The sequence below is a fragment of the Rhinichthys klamathensis genome, unplaced genomic scaffold (assembly GCF_029890125.1).
Source record: "Rhinichthys klamathensis goyatoka isolate OS25496 unplaced genomic scaffold, OSU_Roscu_1.1 h1tg000040l_1, whole genome shotgun sequence".
Lineage (NCBI taxonomy): Eukaryota > Metazoa > Chordata > Actinopteri > Cypriniformes > Leuciscidae > Rhinichthys > Rhinichthys klamathensis.
In genome coordinates, this window is record NW_026606587.1 from 11,281,475 (window position 1) to 11,306,231 (window position 24,757).

Here is a 24,757-nt window from a genome sequence, read left to right on the forward strand (position 1 = left end):
AGATCATGCTTTTGGCACTGGCTGACAAAGCTAAACATCAATGAAGAGGACACTGGGTAATTGGAATCATTAGAGATGTTGAATAATGTCTTTGTTGGTTGAAGCTGAGAGGAAAATTGGGTCAAAACATGGGGATGTGAAAAAATGATGTACAGTACATTATTATTTCAGTGAATGTGGCTGACATTTTGTGTGTAAAAATTGTGTTGATGATTTATGCTAATTCAAATTTATGTTACTTCTTATTCATTTCTTTACACAAATCTATGGTTCAAATTGGTTAATAGGTTGTAATATTGTTACCCTCTTGTTATAGGATGATGAACAAAAAAGAAATGTGCGATCTAATTCCCAGTCTGCGAATAAGTTCAAATGGGACACTGATGACTCAAGTGTTGCGTCACATTGTTGCTTTGCAGTGAAGAAAAAGTGCGCTTATGTTAAGCACTAACAAAAGTACTTCATTACAATTTTACTGTAGTGTGTTATTCAATATTTAAAGCTAACTCATTTTAAATGTACTAGATTACAACTTAATTTCTAATGTGTAATTACAAATATATTTAAATACATGATATACCCTAAATAAATTACATTAAGTATAAAGTAAAGTTAGTTTACCATATATGCTTTGTCGGTACATTCACATTTCAGACAATAGAAGTAATTATGAAATTGCTTACTTAAGTCCTACTTAAGTGGGCCAAATGAAGTTCAGCTAATTGAATTTATTATACGTTTAAACTATGATACATTTTGATTTAATTGCATTTACATGCAATAAACTGTCAATAAACATTACATTCAGTTCACATTTAAGTATATTCTTTTAAAGTATTATTTCTGTAACAATATTATTAGTGCTGTCAAATCGATTAACCGTGATTAATCGCATTTAAAGGTTGGGTAGGTCGTTTTTGGTCTAAAAAACTTTTTCCCAAATTTGTTTAAACTTTCTATATATATCAATGCATAATTAAAATGTAAGTACTCTGATAAAAAGAGTATAAAAATCGAGTGACTCTAGACCGTTTATTCTGCACTAAACACAGCTCATTATTTCCTTCCGGGACGAAACAAAGGATTGGCTTAGGCGACTGTCACTCTCTCGCAACCATGGCAACACCCCCGCTGCTACATGCGCTGCCCACATGCGCGCACTCGTTTGACTCGAGGAGGGTAAGAGACTAGTAAGAGACACAATTACATGCAAAACACGGCGTATATGTTATGAATCTTACACAAAATTCACCTTCATCACAGTGTAACTGATTGTAATGGGAAAACGTGTATCAATGCAACCTGTTTTTAGCTTTGCTTTATGTTACTAGCTCGTTAACGAATCAAACTCAATATATTTTAAACTTTAACAGTATCGATATGCTAGCTTGATAGTGAGTATTAACAGCCATGTTAGTTGTTTATATTCATAATGATAAAGTTAGGTATTTTATTACATGTGAGTCTGACATGATGTCACTACATGCACTGCTCCTCTCCGCTCGGCGCTGGTAAGCGCGTCCTCCAGCTGTGAGCTGTCGGCATCGCACGTTCATGTGTTTTGGGGGCGTGGTTTTGGAAGGAGCCCAGAATGGAGGGGGTGGAAGTGAATGGAGATAAGTAGCTGTGTTTATTACAGCCCTGAGAGGACTACAGACACTCGATTTTTATACTCTCTTTTCCAGAGTACTTACATTTTAATTATGCATTGATATATATAGAAAGTTTAAACAAATTTGGCAAAAAGTTTTTAAAAAAAATTCTACCTACAATACCTTTAACAGGAACGTTTGTGTATATACATATATATATATATATATATATATATATATGTACACACACACACACACACAATATATATGTTAACAAACTTTTATGTTAGATGCAATTAATCCATTTGAGAGCACTAGATGCTATTTTTAAAACTATGATAAAGTGAACTGTCAACCACTCCACTCCTTTTCTTCCCCTTCTCCTGTCTTTCATCATTCTTACCTCTCTCTCAGCGTAATAGAAGAGATCTTCATGCAGCTCCCCGTCTGTGAGGCCGATGATGACACTGGCTGTGCGGTATCCTTCACAGAGACACAACATTTTTGTTACGTTTGCAACTTGATTACAGATTTTGATTGATTTTTTGTATATACATTTTTTAAAAGCAACATGCAACATGCTGAAACTAGCAAGCAAGTAATTTTGATATCTAAAAGAACAATATGAGGGGAATAAACAGTAATTATACTAAATTGAAACAGCTAAATTGGTTAAGCTGATGACCGGCTTAAATAACCAATTAAGACCATCTTGTTGCTGGTTACCAGTACGAGGTGTGTTTTGGGCACTTCCAATGGTTTTAGCATGGAGTTAAACTGGTCTACCTGTTAGGTGTTAATGGTTAACTAGTTTATAGCCAGTTTATCTTCTGTCAGTAATATAAAACCAATTAGAAAAAAAATTAAGACTGCTTAAACTGGTCTAAACAGTTTTTTCTTTAAGCAAAATAGTGGTTAAATTGACCTACCCTCAGAGTTACCATAGTAAATCTGCTCACTTGCCTAGTAAAAAAAACAAAGAAAAACATCATACATATTGTAATCTCAAGCAGATCAAACAGCATTCAACGTGACTGGTTATTTCACTGAACAGGTCCATCAGTCTGAGTAGAGGCCAAACATTACCTTCTAGAAGACTATTTAGAGCTATATGTCATAGCTCTGTGGGAAGCACTGCTGAGCCAAAATGGCTCCCATTGGCTCACTCACCCTCTGAATGCCGTCATGCATAAAAGTGTCTCCACCTGGCCGGACATTCTTGAGTTCCTCCAAACCTTTACGAATTTGGTCCCTGGCATTTGCACACAATGAAAAAGAGAGAAAAATACATAATTACCAATAATAATAACAATAATTAATAATGATATAATTAATTAATTAAATAATTAATTAAATAATAATTCCATAATTCCGGAGAACATGGTTTGACCAGCCAAAAGTTTGTAATGATGAAGATAGTAATATTGCAAAAAATTACTACAAATTAAAACTTTTTTTTTTTCATTTTTAATATATTTATAAATGTACACCCAAAAAAATGATATGTTGGCTTTACTTAACTTTTTTATGTAAACAGGTTCCACCGGTTCCACATAACTATGTTTCGTTAAACAAACATAATATGTTCATGTAACTTCAACATCATGGAATTTGGTCATTTTAAGCGACCCAATTAAACTCTGAGCTAAAGAGTTAATTAAGTCAATAACTGAGTGATGATTGAGCATTATTGAAGACACCTGATGTTAACAAGCAGAATCTCTAAAGGAGAAAACCGGAATGTTTAAGTCACCATTATGGAGATAAGTATTTGATTTAGTTGGGCTCTTGACCATTAACTTTAGATTTTGTTTGGTTGCTGTACATGAGTTATAACAGCCGGATGAACAATGAACTAAGGAGATCTGATGGTGTTGGTTGTGATTTAACATAATCATTATTTCACAATCATTTGACCTCAATCACTGAACTTATATTGAACCCAAATTCTGAGTTAAGTTTACCTTACTGTCATTGTAGAGCATACTATTTTTAGGCTTTTCAATGAAATTCAAATGATCAAATCAAGAAATAAAAAATAAAACTTCTTAAAAAATATGTTGAGTAGGCACACACAGACATCAAGAATCAGCATATGAATCTCAGCAATGGTGACAAACAGATCATAAGCTCATTATTTATTCATGCAGCAATGCATGATGGGAGCCATGAATGAGTTTTGATTGGTGGCACCCAGAATGCACTGCAACATGCTTTATAATTGTCACCATTGTTGAGATTCACAGGCTGATTCTTGATGTCTGTGTGTGCCTACTCAAAATATTTTTTAGGAAGTTTCTTTTTTATTTATTGATTTGATCATTTGAATTTCATTGAAAAGTCTAAAAATAGTATGCTCTACAATGACAGTGTTGCTATTATTCGAAAGGTTAACTTAACTCAGAAATTCGGTTTAATATAAGTTCAGTGACTCAGGTCAAATGATTGTGAAATAATGATTATGTTAAAACACAACCAACACCATCAGATGACCTTTGTTTAATGTTCATCCGGCTGTTATAACTCATGTACAGCAACCAAACAAAATCTAAAGTTAATAAGTTAATGGTCAAGAGCCCAACTAAAACAAACACTTATCTCCATAATGGTGACTTAAACATTCCGGTTTTCTCCTTCAGAGATTCTGCTTGTTAACATCAGGTGTCTTCAATAATGCTCAATCATCACTCAGTTATTCACTTAATTAACTCATTAGCTCAGAGTTTAATTGGGTCGCTTAAAATGACCAAATTCCATGATGTTGAAGTTACATGAACATATTATGTTTGTTTAACGAAACATAATTATATGGAACCGGTGGAACCTGTTTACATAAAAAAGTTAAGTAAAGCCAACATATCATTTTTTTGAGTGTAATTTATTCCTGTGATCAAAGCTAAATGTATGCATTATTACTCCAGTCTTCAGTGTCACATGATCCTTCAGAATATGCTGATTTGCTGCTCAAGATTTTTTTTTTTTTTTTGCCTGGGAGCATCAGACTAACTGCAACAACAAGCAATTAAGGCCTTTTTATGTATATATTTTATTGTTTTACACTTGTCCCAGATCCAGACTTTCAATCTATATCTTTAAAGACATACTATTTCAGGCAAAATGGCTGAACAATCATAAATACAATCACTAGTAATATGATTTAATGGTTCATCTCCTTTGACCAATAAGTGGGCTGTTACAAAATTGATCTGGAGTGGTCAGAGTAAGGTGATAATGACATGTGCAAAGTTTGTCAATATGACAAAGCGATTGCAGAAATACAGCCTCAGAGTTGTTTTGGCATCATGGCATCAACTTATCATACGAAAACTGTTTTGTCTATTGACACAAAATCCAAACATTTTTGCTGGCATGGTCTGAAAATTCTACAATTCGATTTTGGCGGAAATAGGACAAAAGATCTAGGAGGAGTCCGAAAAAGTAGGGTTTGAAAGAAAATCAAAATGGTGGACAAGAAGTTTGGCAAAATGATGGCAAACTATGGCAAAATTGGTATCTATGTTCTCAGCATGATCCAATTGATCCAATTAAGACCAGTTTCCTTACAATAGGCAAATCTAATCATTTAAAAAAATATATATCCACATAACTTTTTACCAAAAGGTGGCGCTGCCCCAAAACGTTTTGAGAACCTAAAACGTTTACCTAAAAAAACCTAAAAAAAACTTTAAACCGAGCCAACTCTTTAGTTTATAAATGAATTATGTACAGAAGATGGGGTCGTTTTGACCAATCAAATGAAAGTAGCATCAGTGCCGCACTAGTTGAATGAAATACTCAAGCCATAAACTGAGGTAGGTATGGAGAGGTATGGAGGAGGTATGGAGACGAAACCTCGTTTTCCATTTGTTATTAACAAAAATAAATGATGAACCTCTTTCGATTTATCATTATTCCTGTTCAAATAGAAAACATCACGAAATGGTCGAACGTACACCGACCACAAATGATACCATGAATAATATTGAAAATCAATCATTGACAAATCAACACTTCTCTGGACGCCTTAGTCACAATGAATTTTGGCATTGGCAGCCCACAAAAGTGACTTTCCTTTAGAAATTGTAAGCCACGTGCTGAAGTCATAGAAGTTCTGTTTTAAAGATCGGAGACGATCGCCAAGACCAGGAAATGTTCACAGCAGACGTGTCGTTCTTTATGGGTCATTAACTATCACATAATCGATTCTCACAGATTTGGCCTTCGTTTTTTTTTCTTTCTTTATTTTTGGTAAGAAAATTGTCAAACTTCTGTTGGCACAAACTCATACTATGATCAAAACACTTCAAGACAGCAAAAGTTATCACAATGCGTTTGTGCAAACGGCTGGAGTTAAACAGGTAAATCATGGAGATAAAGTTTACTCACCTGTCTTCTGTAAGCTGCATCAAAATCTTGCCCTGATCGGAGAATACAATGAAGGACATCCGCAACTGTGGGCTATATGCAATAACAAATTATAATGTATAAACATGTATATTTGACTTAAAATGATTATTTCAATGTAAATTTCAGCTGCACTGTAGTTTGATTCCAATTAGATTTCCACTATTTTGAATGAACTGAAATGGTGTATTAGTTTTAAAATCATATTTGGTAACACTTAAAAATTCTGCTAAGTAACTTAGCAACTACATGCAAACTACCGGTCGACTGGTAGACTGTCTGCACACTTTATTTTTGATGGAACCTCAACATGATTAAATTCTGCAAACCCTAAACTAACAGTCCACTAATAGTCTAATGAGACATGTAGTTGTAAAAATACTCACTGGTTGTAGAATGTCTAAAGTGGACCATTGAAACAGCGTTAATAGGGAAATAGAATTAATTAATTTACAGAACTTATTAAGACAACTAGAAATTAAAGATGCAACTAGTCACTAAATATTTTTAGTTAAACATGTTTAAGAGAGGTGGTGTTTGTGCAGGGAATTTTTCATCCACATACAGTATAGCAGAAAAGATTACATAAAATGACATGCACACACACACATTTTTGTAAGACTCAGTCTTTGCCTACCTTATGAACTTATGGGCCAGATGTTCCACAAAGTTATATATTTCATTCCAGTGATGCTGCACACTTCCTGATCTGCAGGGTGAAACAGACAAATTGGACACTTACAGTCGAACATCAAGGGGGCAATAAAGATTCACAAGCTGAGAAGAATAGCCAAAGTTTGAGATTTACAGCTGTGTGAATAGGACCGGTTTTTTTTTTCTAAAAGCAGCAGTTCAAAAACCACATTGACACATTTTTATCCTCCCCAGAGGGAAATCGTTCAAGTATCAGCATCCTCCCAGAGCAGCTGTCTGAATGATGTGATGCCAGCTGCTAATATTCCATTGAGTTTGAATTAAGCCAAAGATCAACAATTGTGATCCTCAAATATTACAATAGCACTGAAACCTCACATTGGAATCTGGCTTTGAAATTAAATTAAATTAAATGAAGTAGGGTAAGATAGGGGAGGATACCCCTCTTAAAAGGATAGTTCACTTTGAAATTAATTTTTGGTATGTTTTAGCTTACCTCAAGGGCATCCAAGATGTAGGTGTCTTTGTTTCCACAGTAGTTTCAATTTTGATATTTTTAGGTCAAACCGTTCTTGTCTGTCAGTCATATAATGCAGGTCTATGGTAACTTCCTTAAAGAGCATGCACTCGTAAATGTAAGTACACATTGATGGCCTAAGACACGAAACGAGCGGGTTGTGTGAGAAAATGAACAGTATTTATATCGTTTTTACCTCTTGTAAACACAGCCACGTCCAAGTGATCTGAGGGCGCCGGCGCTTCGGTCTTTTCCGGCAAGCGCCGGAAGTGATCTCTCGCGCGTGTACGTCACTCATACAATTGTTTTATTTTTTTAATTGTTTTTTTACGACGGTTTAAACATCCCGGATAAGCGCAAATTAGTACCATTTTAATTAGCCGTCTTACCTACAATCTCTGTTCTGTGTAAACAATGAGTGACGTACACGCGCGAGAGATCACTTCCGGCGCTTTCCGGAAAAGACCGAAGCGCCGGCGCCCTCAGATCACTTGGACGTGGCTGTGTTTACAAGAGGTAAAAACGATATAAATAATGTTCATTTTCTCACAGAAACCGCTCGTTTCGTGTCTTAGGCCATCAATGTGTACTTACATTTACGAGTCATTAAATCATGTTTAATTTGGACTTCTCTGTGCATGCTCTTTGAGGTGGTGACCATAGACCTGCATTATATGACTGACAGACAAGAACGGTTTGACCTAAAAATATCAAAATTGAAACTACTGCGGAAACCAAGACAACTACATCTTGGATGCCCTTGAGGTAGGCTAAAACATACCAAAAATTAATTTCAAAGTGAACTATCCCTTTAAGAACAATGTGCATTTACTTTTAAATTGTGACATATTTATATGTAACTTAAGAATGTACAGGATGATGATGCATCAGCTAATGTGTTTTTAATGGAAAGCGAAACATTTGGTACTAGGTTACGGTGACTTCATAACTGGGTTAAGCAGATATTTTATAAAATGTATACATTACTTTTGATATCATTCTTATTAATATATGTCATTAATGTAACTATAATACTGTATCATATATTCTATTTAAATTTGTCTTTTGAAATTTTAGTTGAATAATTGAACAACTGGTGACGAACAAAGCAGAATCCTTGATTGTCAAGTCTGTGTTTGGGATTGATTTCATGTTCAAGTTTTCTTGTCTTTTATTTTGAAATTTGTCATAGTCATGTTTCTTTCTCATGTCATGTGATTCCCTGTTCCCCTCATGTGATCTTGGGTCTGTTCATGCCCTGTCCCAAATGGCACCCTAAACACTCGCGATCTTCCTGCAAATGCGCACTTTCGTGACGTAATGGCACTTTGACTGCTGTGGAGCTCGCTTCAGTGCGGGCTCGGCAAAAGTGTGCATCGAGGGTGCATATAGACCACGAAGGGGGCGCTCGCGAGCACCTTTCTGAGACCTAAAGTGACAAATGGTACACCCTACGGTCTCATGGACTCAATGGACAGGCGCACGCGGCAGCCATTCCATGTCCACAAGACCATGGGCCCTATTTTTACGATCTAAGCATGGTCTAAAGCTCACGCCGCAAGTGCACTTAGGACGTGTCTGAATACACTTTTGCTAGTTTAACGACGCGAAAAATGGTCGGCGCACCTGGCGCATAGTCTAAAAGGGTTGTCCCTATTCTCTTAATGAGTAATGGGTGTGTTTGAGGCGTAACGTGCAATTAACCAATCTGAGTCTCATCTCCCATTCCCTATAAAAGCCAGTTGTGTTCACGCCATGGCGGATTCGCTATTTACATGGCAGCATTTGCAAGCGGAAAGACTGAACGCTTCTCCAGCGAGGAAATGGATCTGTAAGTGTACGCGCGTTGTGGACCAGCCCTATAGGCGCATATTACTGACGCGCTCTTTAAAGAACAAAAAAAATATTGCGCCATTGACTTTAGACCAGGTTTCAGTCTATTTGTTTGCCTCAAAATAGCAAAGCGCCAACAATGCGCCTGAACACACCTCGTTTTAAGACCAGCGCCCATGGGTGCACAAATGGGCGCAAATGCATTTGCTATTTAAACAACGTGGTGCAGGACAAGAAAAAGATAACTGCGTTGGGCTGAAACTAGCAAAAAATACTTGCGTCGCGCCTGACGCTGAATTGTCTCGTATCTCTCACGGAGGAGCGGAAGCATAAAAGGAGGAGCGACGGACAGTGAAGGACGAGATAGGACCAGGCCTGGACTATTTTATTTGCTGTTTTGTTTTATTATGTGTGGCGGCAGTCGACCGTGAGAAGCTGCCGTCTTTACTTTCGTTTTTGTATTTGTTTCTTTATTTTATTTAAAGTCTTTGAATGTTCACCGGTTCCCGCCTCCTTCTTTCTATAACATCTAACTGCGTTACAGAGGCTAAGTGCATCCCATCATGCATCATGTTCAGGAACTCACGTCACATGCCCAGATATTGAGAGATGTCGTGGAAAATAAGTAAGTTAAAGTAATAGTGTCCAGGTATGACATCACTTTGTAGGACAAAACGTGGAAGCGAGTTAGCATTTTAGCACTTCTGGTTCCATCGTCCTGAACTCAATGGTTTTTTTTTAAAGGATTTTGGTTGAATGGCTGAAGGTCTGTGGTAAACAACTGAAGGTCTGTGGTAAACAAAAGCTCAAGATACTTTCACGTTTTATTCTACGACATAAAATACATAACTATTACCCCACTCGTGATTTTTTTAAGCTGTTGTGTGTCTTGAAAAAGGCGGTTGCAAACAAGTGTCTAAATGGGACTACAGAGGCAGTCGAGGACATTAAACGCCCAGTTTCACAGACAGGGCTTAGATTAAGTCAGGATTAAGCCTTGGCTCCACTAGGGCACCTCAGTAGCTTTTATTAACATGTCTTAGGAAAAAAAAAACATTACTGGTGTGCATATTGAGACAAATCAATGGCACTGACATATTTTAAGATATGCGAGTGCAAGTTGCTTTCAGTTAAAACAGCTGAAACATGCATTTTAGTCTGGGATTAAACTTAAACCTTGTCTGTGCAACTGGGGTATAAGTGTGTGAGCCATTGGATAATCAAAAGTTCTTAACACACTTCACGCTTACTTGAACACTTGGGCCAAATACAGCAAATATGTCATGTAAGTAGACAAGTGGTCAAGTGCAAAGACCGCAAGTGTGTGTATTTGGACAGGCCCCTGGTCATTTTGTTCCTTTGTACATGTGTCTTGTTTTAATGGTTTCCTTTGATTCATGTGTCATGTTCTCATTGGTTCTTGCTTCATTAGTTCAGTCTGTTCATTGGTTGTTGATGTCATGTTACACAACAAGACAGGGCAAACATAAGGCTTCAATACATGAATGGGCATGGATTTATGCTATCGTGTTTGCCTGGTCTTTTCATGTATTGAAGTTGCTGTTCCATGTTCCCATACGTTTATAATGCATAAATAGCTATATTACACACTAACTGAAAGGTTAAAAATAAAATAAAAGCATAATAGATGATGCCATTCATGTTTTAGTTCCAGTATAAATACCTCATGAAGGCATTCTGCTAAATGCAGTTGTCAATGTGCCAGATGTTATTTCAATGATGCCATGTCTAGTGCAGAGCAACGGCCATTGATTGATTCAAATGATGTACATGTTGTTATAAAGTGTAACTCTGCCAAAGATTACATTGCTTCCAGACAGATGATCATGTTTTTGCATAGTAATGCTGTTTAAAAATCCAGGCCCTGCTCTCAAACCTATCTCAAAGTGATAGTGGTTTACTCAGATGTGCACTTTATATTAGTTATTATAAATATAATCATTGTTGCCATATTTTACTCATTTGTTAGAGTACAATGTATGTCAAGTACATTGGAGAAATGTGTTTTGCTACACTTTAATACTGTTTGAAATGTGTAAATTTCATGGATAACAAAATATCAAATTAAGTAGTATCTGCAATGTGATTTTAGTAAAAGTGTATAATATGTTTGTACTATTTAAAACCAAATAAACTTGGTTACATTTTGATTTAACAGAGGCTGTACTGTATTATTATTATGTTATTATATCTTATTTCTGCTATAAAATCCACAATATATTCACAGCGTAAAACACCTACAGAGTAGTATACATATAGCATATGGATATTTTTGTTGCATAGCAATATTTTGTTATGGCACTGTCTTCTTATACTTCTTAAGTATTGCTCTGGAACAAGTGTAAAATAATACATCTACACATAAAAGGCATTTGAAAAGCAACAAAAATAGTTGGTGTTGGGATAGTACAGTACATTTTTACAACACACTTTCTTATAAAAACAACAAAATAAAATTAAAATCTGTTTGTTTAAATAAAAGCTGACCCCTGGGACATAAAAATTCCTGTAGTTGAAGAAAAACTTACATATTTTAAGAGTGTCCAAATAATAGAGCTGAGACAAAAGAAGATATTTTAAAGAATGCTGGTAACCAAACATTTAACAGAAGCAATTGACTTCCATAGTATGGAGGGGGGGAATCTGTTTGGTTACCAACATTATTCAAAATATCTTCTTTTGTGAGTTTTCAACAGTTACTCAGGTTTTGAGTAAATGATGACAAAATTTTCATTTTTGGTTGTACTATCCCTTTAAAGGTGCTACTCCAACTCAACTACTGTACCTCATAACTGTATATGTTTAGAGTTATTAATTGCGGTGAAATGATGTGAGATATTAGGCACTGCCTCTGTCCTCCTCTCGCTCTCCTCTATGCTTGTCTTTCTCCCTCTCTCATTATTTTTCCATTGTTAGTGGGCTCTAAAGCAGCCAAAGCAGGCAGGGTTTGGAACATCTGGAGCTAATGGTGAAATGGTTTAACAAGAGGCAAATGGTATGTGTGTGTGAGTGTGTAAAAGAGAAGGATTTATTTATATAGCTATAACTCTTAATGAACTAGCCTTCTACAGCGGCCCAATATTGCCTATTCATTTTCACTGAAATTGGACTGGATTGTCACATTATTCAGTTCCTCCCTAACCCAAAGGTTTAGATAATCTCTGGGAATGGATGAGAGCGCAAATCCCACCCCAAACCACATCTCTCAGCTTTTATTTGAGTCCTAGAACAGGTCAACGAGGACATTTCACTTATATTGGCTCAAAACAATAGCACCTAGCAACCATTAGGTAAATTATGTTTTGTATTATATTTAACCTTTGCACAAGAATAATTTGGTGCTCAGAGCCAGATAACTAGAAAAGAACTCCAAGAACATTATTTCAAAATCAGTAAATGTGCTCAGATATCATTAGATCAATGCTAGGTCATAAACTGTAATAGAAGTATTAAAGGTCTTACTGTAAAAGTAAGCCATGGATAATGTATAGTCAGACAGTTACAGAAATCATAAAGTATCCATTACTTGTTTAATTAAAAACACCATAAACTGACTCAAATAAAGTTAAAAGTAGCCCATTAAAAAGATCCTTAATTTTATTAGAATATTAAAATATTAAAGTAAATTATATAAAAAAAATATTTAAGTATCAAAAAAGTACAGTAAATGTTTATGAATGGTATCAATCATGCCTATTTTAGGATACAGTTAAAAGTATTCATACAGTCATAAACTCCTAATATACAATACTGATATTAAACATAAATGAATGTGTCTTTTATTAACGTAAAATGCATTCCTTGTTTAATAATCCATTACTTGTTTAATTAAAAACACCATAAACTGACTCAAATAAAGTTAAAAGTAGCTCATTAAAAAGATCCTTAATTTTATTAGAATATTAAAATATTAAAGTAAATTATATAAAAAAATATTTAAGTATCAAAAAAGTACAGTAAATGTTTATGAATGGTATCAATCATGCCTATTTTAGGATACAGTTAAAAGTATTCATACAGTCATAAACTCCTAATATACAATACTGATATTAAACATAAATTAATGTGTCTTTTATTAACGTAAAATGCATTATTTGCATGAGAAAGTACAAGTATAATATCATTACTAGAGAAACTGCTAATATGTCTGATGTCTCTGAATATATAGAGAGCTTTGGCATCACACAAATGCACTAAATCAAAGAAATAAACCTCAATATAAATATAAGCTGCAATTACATAATGAATATTATACAGCTTACAAAAATCTGGATCATGTCCAAAACACCATGGTAAAACTGTGGTACATTTTGGTACTTTGTCGTACATGTAAAGTGTAAAGAGTGTGTGCATCTTTTTTTTTTTTGGAAATGATCCCCTGCTAAACACTCCCCCAACTTCGACAGTCAAGAGAAGATTCAAAACGGATTGCAGAAACATTTCTCTCGGGGAAGCTTGGTCGTTTACTAAACTTTTGTTTACATAAGCAAGCTCGTGCGAAGAATGTTACGTTCCAGATCACTCAACCCTCTACTAGGAAATAACATCTGGAACGCCGCTCAAAGTCGGACATCCGACCTGAGAACTCGAGGTAGATCGATCAACCCCGACATCAGCGAGACGCGTCATTCGACGTCAGTTCCATTATAGAGGCAAGTCCTGCTATGTCATACGTAAAACCAAACTTTAACATTAAACATTAAAGGTGCTCTATGGAACTTTTAGCGGCCTCTAGTGGTGACGTTTCAGATTGCAACAAGAGCGCTCGTGCTCGTGTGCGTGTGCGATCTCAGGAGCGAGCATTCACTACCGGCAGAGACTATTTATATAGAGACATGCCACTTCCCCAATCCTTAATACAACTATATAGGGAAAACCCGTAACGCCAAAGATGGCGGTTGTATGCACATGCCCCGCCCCTCCCGCTGGAAAGCCAATCGTCTGCTTTTAACAGTCAAGCCGGAAAACATTTAAGCCTATCGTCTGGTTCCACTGACGCATGCGCACAGTTGAGGTTTGCGACAGCGGAAAATATGTTACTGTTTGAAAAGGCGGCAGATTTGATGTGTTAGTTGTGTAAATATCAGACATCCCAAGTCTCCCGGAAGTTCCGGGAGTCTCCCGCAGATTGATAGCGGCTCCCTGATGACCGCAAATTAGTTCAAATCTCCCGGAATCTAGAGCGAGCGAGCAGTAGCGCGCGCACGACAGAGAGCGAGAGAACCCTTGCGCATGCGCAGTAAAAGTATAACCTGTGGGGAAAAAGGCGTTTTAAACCTTATTTTGGGGCAAAGTCATCACACTTTTTCAGCGATTTTTATCATATTTTATTAGTGTTTGTATACATGCAGTTTTTATGTCCTGGTGACCAGTGAAAGTGCAGTTCTGGGTCTCTGCCCATTCATTTAGATAGGAGCCTGGTCTTGTTAGTCCGAAATAGCTGCCCGGAGGCGTTGCCAAGATGGCGGCCGAGTGGCACGACTTGCCTAAAAGGACTTTGCTACCGGCCACACGGAGACTTTCAACGCAACGGCGAAAGCATCACACAACATGCTGGAAACTCAAGTAAACTCCCACTGCAATGTTACAATAATAGGCTACTTTTATCAGCTTGACGTTGAACTAATGCTCCATGCTCGTACCATGATAACGTGACATTGACTGCATTTAGCCGACATGTGATGTTATCTAGCATAGCCTACGGCATTTCACTAACTATTCGTGTATCTTTCAGTGGGTGAATGTATAATAATGATAACGAAAACGGTTAGTGAACTAGACTAGACAATGTCAGTGTAACAGTAAGACAGTAGGAAGTAACATTACTGTACTGAACGTGTCTGGAAATGTTTATTATAAACAATATGATAGTGGGATGAATTACGTTATAGCGTAACGATGCATAACGTAGATCTAGTACATAAAACAAGTATCCTAAAGCACCTTTTCTTATCCTGGAACAGTCTTTTGTATTCATTCCATGTCTCATGTAGTTTACCTTGCTTGCTATTTCATTTGAGTTTACTAATAATTCAAAAGCTCTGCCGATGTTGATCCGTGTTTTCGTCCTGAGTCGATCAGAATCACGTTTGGCCTGACGAGCTTCAGCAGATAAAACTTTGTTTTGTTTTTTATATTTATGTGGAGTTAGTGTTGGAGTGTGTGTTGTGCTTGAGGCAGGTCGTTTTTTGGGTGTTATCAGACTCCATGTCGTCAGCTGCAGTGCCGTCGGTCGCATAGACTGTATATAAGGAGAGATGCTCAGGAGCGCGCATGCACGTCACATCCGATGGATTTCGCGGTAAATCCGACCCGGAGACTTCACATATAAATATGAATATTGGCCTTCAGAGGTAATAGCAAAACCCGACAAGTGGATCATTGTAATGTGTGATTACAACCCCTTCACACACAGGCAATAAAAAAGGATTCATTTTAGAAGAAAAGTTCCATATAGCACCTTTAAGTTTATATAATGATACCTTAATTTTTGCATCACGTCACCTATTTTGAAATTGAAAGCCATTTAATGCTATTATTTTATTATTTTTTGCTATATAATTGTCACAAACACAAGAAATACTCTCGTTGTGTCATGGCCAGTGTAACGCAAATCAAGTAGCCTAACTAAGTTACGTAATCAGATTACTTTTTTCAAGTAACTAGTAAAGTAATGCATTACTTTTAAATTAACAACAAGATATCTTCAAATAAGTAACAACACAATTGACTTTGTTTCCCCACTTATCGACTGACCCATTTTCAGTCCCCATGTTGAGAAAAATCAGGAGTAAGTGCATTGTGTGTGCTGTGTTCAGTATTCTGCAAAATGAATAAAACAGTGAAATGCAAACTCAGAATATAACACAAACCTACAATTATTAAATATAATAAATTACACCAATATAGCCTACTTTATGCATTTAATCTCACTTTATTAACCAATGCCTTTGCTGACCATCAATAATCCAATTCACAGGTGTCACATGTACCAAAATGGTATCAATTAGTTTTAATAACTTGTCCGTGAAGACATAAAAAAAGACCGGTATGCTGAAAATTTGGGACAATGGACAAATATTTAGTTGAAAGAATGATGTGACTGACCAGAAGTTCCAGAACAATTCCAGAACGGGCCTTGGTAATTAGTGTTATGAGTTATATTATTAGTTTCATAACACATGTGCCTTTATTCCCAACACTGCTTCTAAACTGTTCTCTTGTTGCACTTTCTGCAGAAGTGATTGAGCTGAATAAAAAGGAGGAGAACAGTAAATGTCCTTCACAGACCCTCCTGAGCACAGAAGCCAAACCATCAAGCCCACAGCTATAAAGTGGAGCCACAGAGATGGCCCATAAGTAGAACAACCAAACCCTGACTTTCCCATAACTCAGATACAAGGAGATAACTTAACCCGTGTAAACATAACCAGAACTTAATGGTAGGCATTGTCCCATGATAGCTCAAAGGCTCATGTTTTATATGCTAAATTAATTTCATTGTATCTCTTTTGCTGAAGATTCTACTGTAACACCACTAGACATGTGCCGGTATTCGGTAATGCGATAAATCGCGGTAGTGAATATGCACGATATTGTTATCGCGGGCACTTCAAAATACCGTGAAAAATAATATATTCGAATTTAGACTTTTAGAACGCGCATTAGCTTTTTTTCCATCAACCGCTTTAACACTGCGTATATGCTGCGCAAAACACGTGCGCACTCTGATGTAAACAATCCCCACATGTATAAGTACTGTGTGCATGCGGCGCAGTGTGCACTCTAGTCTAATGTAAACAATCCTCACATGGAGAAGAAGCATGGCGGAAGGAGGAACGCTGCTGACGATTTATCCCCCGCACGGCTGCCAACTCTCACGCATTCAGCTTGAGAAGCGCCTTTCAGACAGGACGTGGAATACGCGCGAGACGCGGGGGGACGTTTTGTTTCTGCGTCGACCAAACCAGCGCCACGCATTCTGCGTCCTGTTTGAAAGGCGCTTTACGCAATTGACACTTTTCACACGCTCTCACGCAGAGAAAAATCGCGGAGCAAAGAGACACTGACACCGACAGACTAGAAAGAGCAGGTTACTTTTGATATGAAAAAAAATAAATAAATCAGCTCTTAGATTCTGTCCATTGTGACAGATCGCTGCGCCTCAGTTCAAGTAAACCGATCATCTGTTACTTTTTATTTAAAGATACAGTACAACTTACTGAAAGGTAAATGCCTCATACATAATATCGATCAATCAGTGTTTTTCAAGCACGGAAAGAGGTCAATAAAACTGCAGGAAAACAGTTATGTCACAGAACGTTACATTTACCTCAGGAATGCCATTTAATGACCAGCATAGTTGACTAGAAAAAATAGCGAGGAGTATTTTGCTAAATATGTGCACTATATTACATATTTGTTATATGTTTACTTGTCATTGCATAATTGTTATTATAATGAAAAACGCATTATATTTAATTTCTCTCTGTATGTTTACAGCATTATGTGAGATACTGTATATTTTTTTCTTGAGAAAAATTAACATGCAGACTGTAGCCTACCTAATATTTATCCAAATGAGTCAATATTGAATTAAGATTGAAATCAAATCCAAGAATTTAATTGAATAATACAAACAGTAGCCTACCAGTCATTGTAGCATGTAAACATTGTAACATGTTGTCACTAAACTTAATAAAATTCTGTTTAGTTACCATGTTTTGAAAATCACAATTACACATTGTGATGCAAGTTGTCACCCACAATCCATCCGTTTCTCTTGAGCAATTAAAATATCGTGATAATACCATATACCGTGATAAAAGCTCAATCAATTAACTGCAGCATGAAAATTTGATACCGGCACATGCCTAAACACCACATGACTGATTATGACGAGTTGTGTATATAACATTTAAAATACATGAATCTGATGTGGAAAATAATTCTGAAACTATTGCAATAGTCAGATTTGTCTGTATCTTGCCAAATTTATACTAAAAAGGTGCCACAGGAGCGCTTTGAAGTGGCATTTAGGTGTCTTTACATCGACTATTTAATGCTGCTCAGAGGTGGCATACAATTTACAATCAAATTACAACTGTCTACTTTGATACTGGGGGCTGAGGTGGGTCAGAGCATGCAAGATTTAGTATGGCTTTTGTAATTGCATCTTTACACTGAATTTTGTGCAGGCACACAATAGCCTTAAAGGTAGCTGCATTTTTTTTTTTAATAAACACTTTAAAACTCTTCACATCCTGATAGCCTGTCAGCATATGCATTTCCATCCATACCTCCTCGCGCAGACATCACACGTCATCAGCGCGTTCTGTAAGGCTATCCAGAGTTGAAGACAGACGGTCACCGAGCTCCACAAACAAACAGCAGCGTTTTATAGTTCCTCCTGAACGAAAACAATGAGCTTATGCTGCGTTCACGCCGTGTCAATTGTTACATTAACTACGAGATGGCAACCCTTGACGTTCTACCCGTCAAGTCCTCAGACTCGGACTTATGTGTTTCTATGTCAACACTATCAACACCTTAATGAATCTGCAGCAGTCAGGTGGTACAGCCAGAGCTCTGTAAGTTGTTTTCGGTCATTATGATTGTAATGTTATGAGGCTTGAGACATAAGGTAGTTTAACGCCATCTCTCATAACACCATATGCAGACTGCTGCGTTCATGTGTTTTGAAGGAGGTGTGGCTTTTGAGAGCATGGCTTCAGGAGGGAGTGTGGGAAATCATGCTTTCAAAGCTAGCTTGCTAATGTTAGCATCTCAGATTGCCTAATGCCTACCGTACCTTTAATGCCACAATAAAAAGGGGGTGTTATTAACATTATTAAGAAATAAATAATTTAAATCAAAGAAAAGTTTTGTTAGAATGTTAAATACATACTGATGTCCTTTCAATCATTCAAATCATATGGGAAATCATTCTGAAGAACAAGACCATCAGAGTCACTTTGAGTGCTGCTGTTATTAAAGTCAAATTAGACAGCAAATCAAATCCTAAAATGAATGTAACTTAGCTATTTGCTTTGGTGGCATGTTCTGTCATCATTGCATTCATTAACTTTATTCTCCCATCGCATTTCTAGAATTAATTTTGTGTCTCTAATAGAACAATAATATTTTGACTTCACAAGTCTTGTAGATGATGAAAGACATGAAAAGAGTGAACCCCTGACAGAGTGTCTTGGCCATTGGCTGCTGAAAATGACGACATGTTATTTGCGCCAATATGCAATACATCAAATCAACATTGTTATATTCATGTAAATGTTCTTACTGAATACAAAAAAGCGAACGGACGAAGCGAAAATGAATTAGATCCAACAGAATTCGATTTACACACAGGATCCAAGGCAGTGGCGTAAAGGGGAAATGAGTTGAGATACAGCTGTATGTCACTGTAAAACAATATCTGTCCAACAAAAACATCACATTCACAGCTGAACTGCCAGGCTATCCATGACGAATGATTTACATGTATTAGGAAACACAGCTGTGTTATTTTTGACTTAAAACACATTCGTCGAACATGAACATAACACTCAGGGGAAAAGTTGCCAAGTAGAGCCAAAGTTTAGACTGGTAGAATCGAAATAGTTGGAAACTGTGACCCACATCCAATCAAATGTATGTCCATGTGTGTGTATTCATATTGTGTACAGCACACAGGCAAACATGATGATTGAGTTCAGGGCCATATGTGATTGATTTTCCATGTGTTCTTATGAGTCCTAGGGCTTTCGCCACAATACACGCCAAAATTAGGTCAAGATAGCTTGTGATTTGCCATGCATACTACCAAACAAAAACTAAAGCAACCTTTATTTGTAGTCAAAATGCATAAAAGTACATTACTTTTCTATTCAACTGCCTATGTGGAACTAATATGGCAAATAGCCTCTTAAACCAGCTGTTTAATCTATCATTCCCTTGCAGGCTTTTGGCTCACGGCTGCATATCTGTAAACTGCCCTCAGAGGGGACCACTGTCCGCATTGACCCCAAACATGCAATTTTCTCACCTCATGTTAGATGGGACACATGTTACAGAGGAAAACAATTATCTTTATCATCATTCTCTCTCTCTCTCTCTCTCTCTCTCTCTCTCTCTCTCTCTCTCTCTCTCTCTCTCTCTCTCTCTCTCTCTCTCTCTCTCTCTCTCTCTCTCTCTCTCTCTCTCTCTCTCTAATATGTCAATCCCATTCTGCACTAAACTGATAAAATATAAATCTAAAGCAAAATATTTCACCAAAAAATGTAACAATATAATAATAAGTATAAAAAAATAGATATAGTGAAGACAAAATATAGGTTATTTGGGCACTTTGCTGTTGCTGAACATTAGTGGATAATATTTACTGCGATGATCTACATCTGATAGGACACCTGTGTGAACTTGAGGAGAACTGACTTTAATAAAAGTCACTGAGCAAAAATTACGAAGAAAAGTATTTCTCAGAAAACAATGTGCAGCATTTGTCAGCAGACGCCACTTATTTTGCATCTTATGTAATGAATTTCAGTCAGTGAGTGTTTAAATGGCATAGGCATTCATTTTAAAATGATCTTCAAAGTATCCTAAAGAGACGGACGTGACTGAGTTAGTTTCCATTGAAACAATGGGTTACAACATTAATACATGAAAGCATCACTTTCATTGTTCACTCATTGGTTCACTCATTGTGAGTTTTATATGGTATGCAGATGCCAACACAGCATTTATGGAGTGTTGTCATGCTTAACCATTCATGGAGAAGTGGTAAATAACAGGATAACTTACTTGTCAAGAACAAAATAGAGGTCAAAACCCCCATAGCAGGAGGAAGCTGCAGTCCCTCTTTCCGGCACAAGTCCTGTATTTCCATTCGCAGTGCCCACCAATTTGACACAGAGCAAAACTGCTATCCTCCAAAGTCTGCACATGTTGTAAAGCACTGTTTGAGTCAAGCAAATGTCAGGACTACAGGAAAAATATAAAAGTGACCATGAGAGGAAAAATAAGGTTTCACAGGGTCCTTAACAATCCGTAATCCTTATGTGGAGACGTAATTTGGAGAAAGCATTCTCCAAAAGACTGAATTTGTCTTCTTTGTTCTTCTAGTGTCCTGTGGTAGCAGAGTGAATGTTTTACAGAAAAAAATGTCTCTGGACAGAAATAAGTTTCTAGAACCCAAATGCACACATGTAAATGTGCACATGTACCCAACAATCTGACACACTTCTGCTCGCTGCCCCAGTTGCTTCTAGATTGATGGAGTGTGGGAGGGAGTGTGGATGTGTGTGTTTATGTTAGAGAATGTGTGTGTGTGTGTGTGTGTGTGTGTGAGCGTGATTTTGCCAGACAGTGCAAAATCATTGTCTCTCTCAGCCCCTTGACTCCAAAACAACTTTCCATCCTTTTTTTTAAAGCAATAAAGAAAGCCAAGGCATTATTAAGGTTGTTATTTTGCCATCTAGTGGTAAGAAATGTTAGTGAAAATGTTGCTGTATATTGACGGCATCACATTAACCATGTTATCCACCAAATTTCAACCATTAAGAGTTTAGGCATATTTGAAAAAGTGTCAAGATAGTACTGGTCTGTGCTGCTGTAAAAAAAAAAAAAAAAATGCTACCAAACACATTGTATTGATTCAGCTTTATTGATATAAACACAGGTGTACATTTAAAAATGTAAACTAGAATTTACATCTTTTAATTTATGTACGTAATTTCATTTACATTTTTAATGTCAAATGCAGTTAATAAGCTTGCCTAAATACCTCAAATCATGTTAACTTACACTACCAGCCAAAAATACAGTGAAAACAGCAATATTGTGAAATATTATTTCAATTTAAAATGACTGTTTTCTATCTGAATATATTTTTTAATGAAATGTATTACTTTGAAGGCAAAGCTGAATTTTCAGCATCATTACTCCAGTCTTCAGTGTCACATGATCCTTCAGAAATCATTCAAATATGCTGATTTAATCCTCAATTATTATACATTTCATATAGATGCACTTCATGAGTAAGAGACTTCTTTCAAAAACATTAAATCTAAAATATTCCTAATCTTTGACCGGTATTACAAATTTCATGTTCATTTGGACATTTCTGTAATTACCCTTTAAATCCGCAGATAAAACTGAAAAATTATGATTGATTTCTTTCCCTATAATTCATGGCCGTCATTTACCAATAGCACCATGAGCACATGGAACTTTCTCAAAAACTTCATATGTGCATGTAGTGTAATCATACTCCACTGTGCACTTGTCAGGATATGAAGTGGGAGTCGCCATTCTACAGAAATTAAACAAAATAAAAGGAATTGTTATGTATCATATTAGTACAACACTGTGCCACAAAATGTATGTGTGTTAGCCTATGTTAAAATGTCTCTGGATTACGCATGTAACCCGATTCCCTGAAAAGGGAACAAGACGTTGCGTCAGTCACTGATGCTATGGGAACGCCTTTAGCATGCACTGGTGTCTGAAGCACAGATTTCAGAGGCATGAACACTCACCTCAACTCAATGCCCCTTCTAATAGAACTCCTAGAACCCATGGGAGAAGAGGTAGCAAGAAAAGCTGTAGACGTAGTATCAGCCAGATTAGCAAGAGTAGACCAAGAGCCTGTGGCAATCAACCAATTTTATTCCACCTTCACAAGCATCATAAAAGTTTCTAAAAAGCAACCCAAGCGTGGGGAATGCAGTCCTGATTGCACTTCAACCTCTAGTTAATTAACTAAGGGAAGGTGACAGGTTATGGGTGGTACGCCCATGGCGATACTGTCCATCTCTTCTACACTGTCAGTTGCCTGTTCAACCCTGATCCTAAAAGTGCTGCACAGTGGATCCCTTCCGTAGCCTGACTTCGTCATACTCATATTCTAGTCAGAATGTGAGTCTGATGCTGCTCCATAGGGCTTTGATTATGAGGCGTGTCTTCTTAACCGAACCAGGAAAAAAACAACTCTGCACTCAATTGGATAGACCTACAACCAATCAGAGCAACGCAGTAAGTGTTTTTTTTTATGAGCTACGCAAAGTTGTCAACACAACTCAACTACACACACGCTGGAAGAAGTAGTAAAATAATGAGTGTTGCTTCTTTTACTTGGTCCTCCATGAGTGCGACCAAAGGAGAAACCACAACGACCACAGGGTTTTCATTGCGTCCCATTTTCTTAGTGACCATCAGAGCCAGCTGATAAATGAAACTTTTGCCGAATCCTGTAGGAAGGACGGCAAACACATCTTTCCGATCGACAAATGCCTTGATTGCAGTTCTCTATTCGTCTTTTAAAGTGAATGAGCTGTCGATTACTTTTACAACAGACGCGATAGTGGAATCTATACATCTCAGTTCTCCAGCGGCAGTCTTCTCTGAGGGAAACCAGTTTAACCCAGGCGCTCTTTGATAACGTGATGATTACGTAACTGCAGATCATCTATCCATCATCGTACAAAGCCCGCCCTGGCAATTTGATTGGCCCGACGATTTCTGAACCGATCATAATTACTCCTCAATGGATCGAGTCCAGACCGAACTTCCCGACCAAAAAATGTTGTGGGCGGCGTTCGGGCTGGCATCCAGGCTATCCCTTCCGTGGAGCAAAACAACATACTAGGGCAGTGTTTCCCCTACAATGTATTTAGCAGCGGCGCAGCGCCGCCACTGGATTTTCAGCGCCGCTGCAAAATCTTCAGATGATCAGTAATATCATGACATTCACTTACACACCTAAAAACACTGAGACATGGCGAGCGGCGGCGCTGCTAATGCGGTGACTCTGAATCCACTTGTTGACAAGAAAGGAGGAAAGAGCCACATATGGAAATATTTTCGATTAGGCTAATGTCACGTTGCCATAAGGGGCCGTTCACACAACGCGTTTCTCTGCGCGTGCAAATTCGTTATTTCAAATGTAGGCGCACTGGAAGCGCGCTCATTTTTCCAGGCCGCCTCTGTTCATGGTTGCATAGCAACGACAGACGCCACGGGAGAGCAAGCGCTTTTGGAAAGGAGAAAGCGGCGCTCTCCATGAGGACGAGGAAGTATCAGCAAAGAATTAATTGATTTCTAGCCCTTGCATTAGCTTTACTACTAGATATATTTATGGAGATGAGAAATAAAAAGCCGCACTGTACAGCTATGATCAGCTTTTCGGCCGAGCTTTCGATGTTGTTACGGAAAGGCCGTAGCTGATCGGTTGGTTTTTGTCTCATGGCCTGTTGAGATGAGATGTTACGATGTTTTCATCTCGCCACGCGCGCCTACAATTGAAATAACGAATTTGCGCGCAAAAAACGCGATATGTGAACGGCCCCTAAAGTGGACTCGGGTGCGGTTGTATCGGGGTAGTTTTGCGAGTCGGAGTACATGAGCACAGTATCGGACTGACACCCGAGTACGGTTTATCTCATTATTAGTCCGTCAGAAAAGCAGTTCTAGGCTTATTCTTGGCTGGATAACTCTTAGCAGGTTTTAAAAGCCTTTTAAAATTAAATATGAACACAGTTTTGGATTTAAATAAAAGTACAGTCAATTCAAATAAAACACGTTATATCTCCTGTATTGTTTGGTAACACTACAATAAGACACCATTCATTAACATTACTTAATGCGTTATCTAACATCAACACATTGAGTGAACAATATAAAAATGTTAGAAAAATTAAGTGCTCACAGATTGGGTGTGGCCTTTGCCATTAAGATA

General features: G+C 37.3%; 1 protein-coding gene across 1 annotated transcript in view; it reads right to left on the minus strand.

The window, feature by feature from the left end:
- antxr1a (ANTXR cell adhesion molecule 1a) overlaps nucleotides 1-21,352 on the minus strand; it is a 70,107-nt gene extending 48,755 nt beyond the window's left edge. Inside the window, exons 1-6 of the mRNA XM_056246858.1 lie at nucleotides 20,824-21,352; nucleotides 6,634-6,705; nucleotides 5,979-6,050; nucleotides 2,763-2,844; nucleotides 2,522-2,555; nucleotides 1,996-2,075 (exon numbers count right to left, since the gene is read on the minus strand). Of these exons, the coding sequence (XP_056102833.1) occupies nucleotides 1,996-2,075; nucleotides 2,522-2,555; nucleotides 2,763-2,844; nucleotides 5,979-6,050; nucleotides 6,634-6,705; nucleotides 20,824-20,966 (483 nt within the window). The 5' untranslated portion in view covers nucleotides 20,967-21,352. The remainder of the gene's footprint in view (nucleotides 1-1,995; nucleotides 2,076-2,521; nucleotides 2,556-2,762; nucleotides 2,845-5,978; nucleotides 6,051-6,633; nucleotides 6,706-20,823) is intronic.
- Between the last annotated feature and the right edge of the window lie 3,405 nt (nucleotides 21,353-24,757).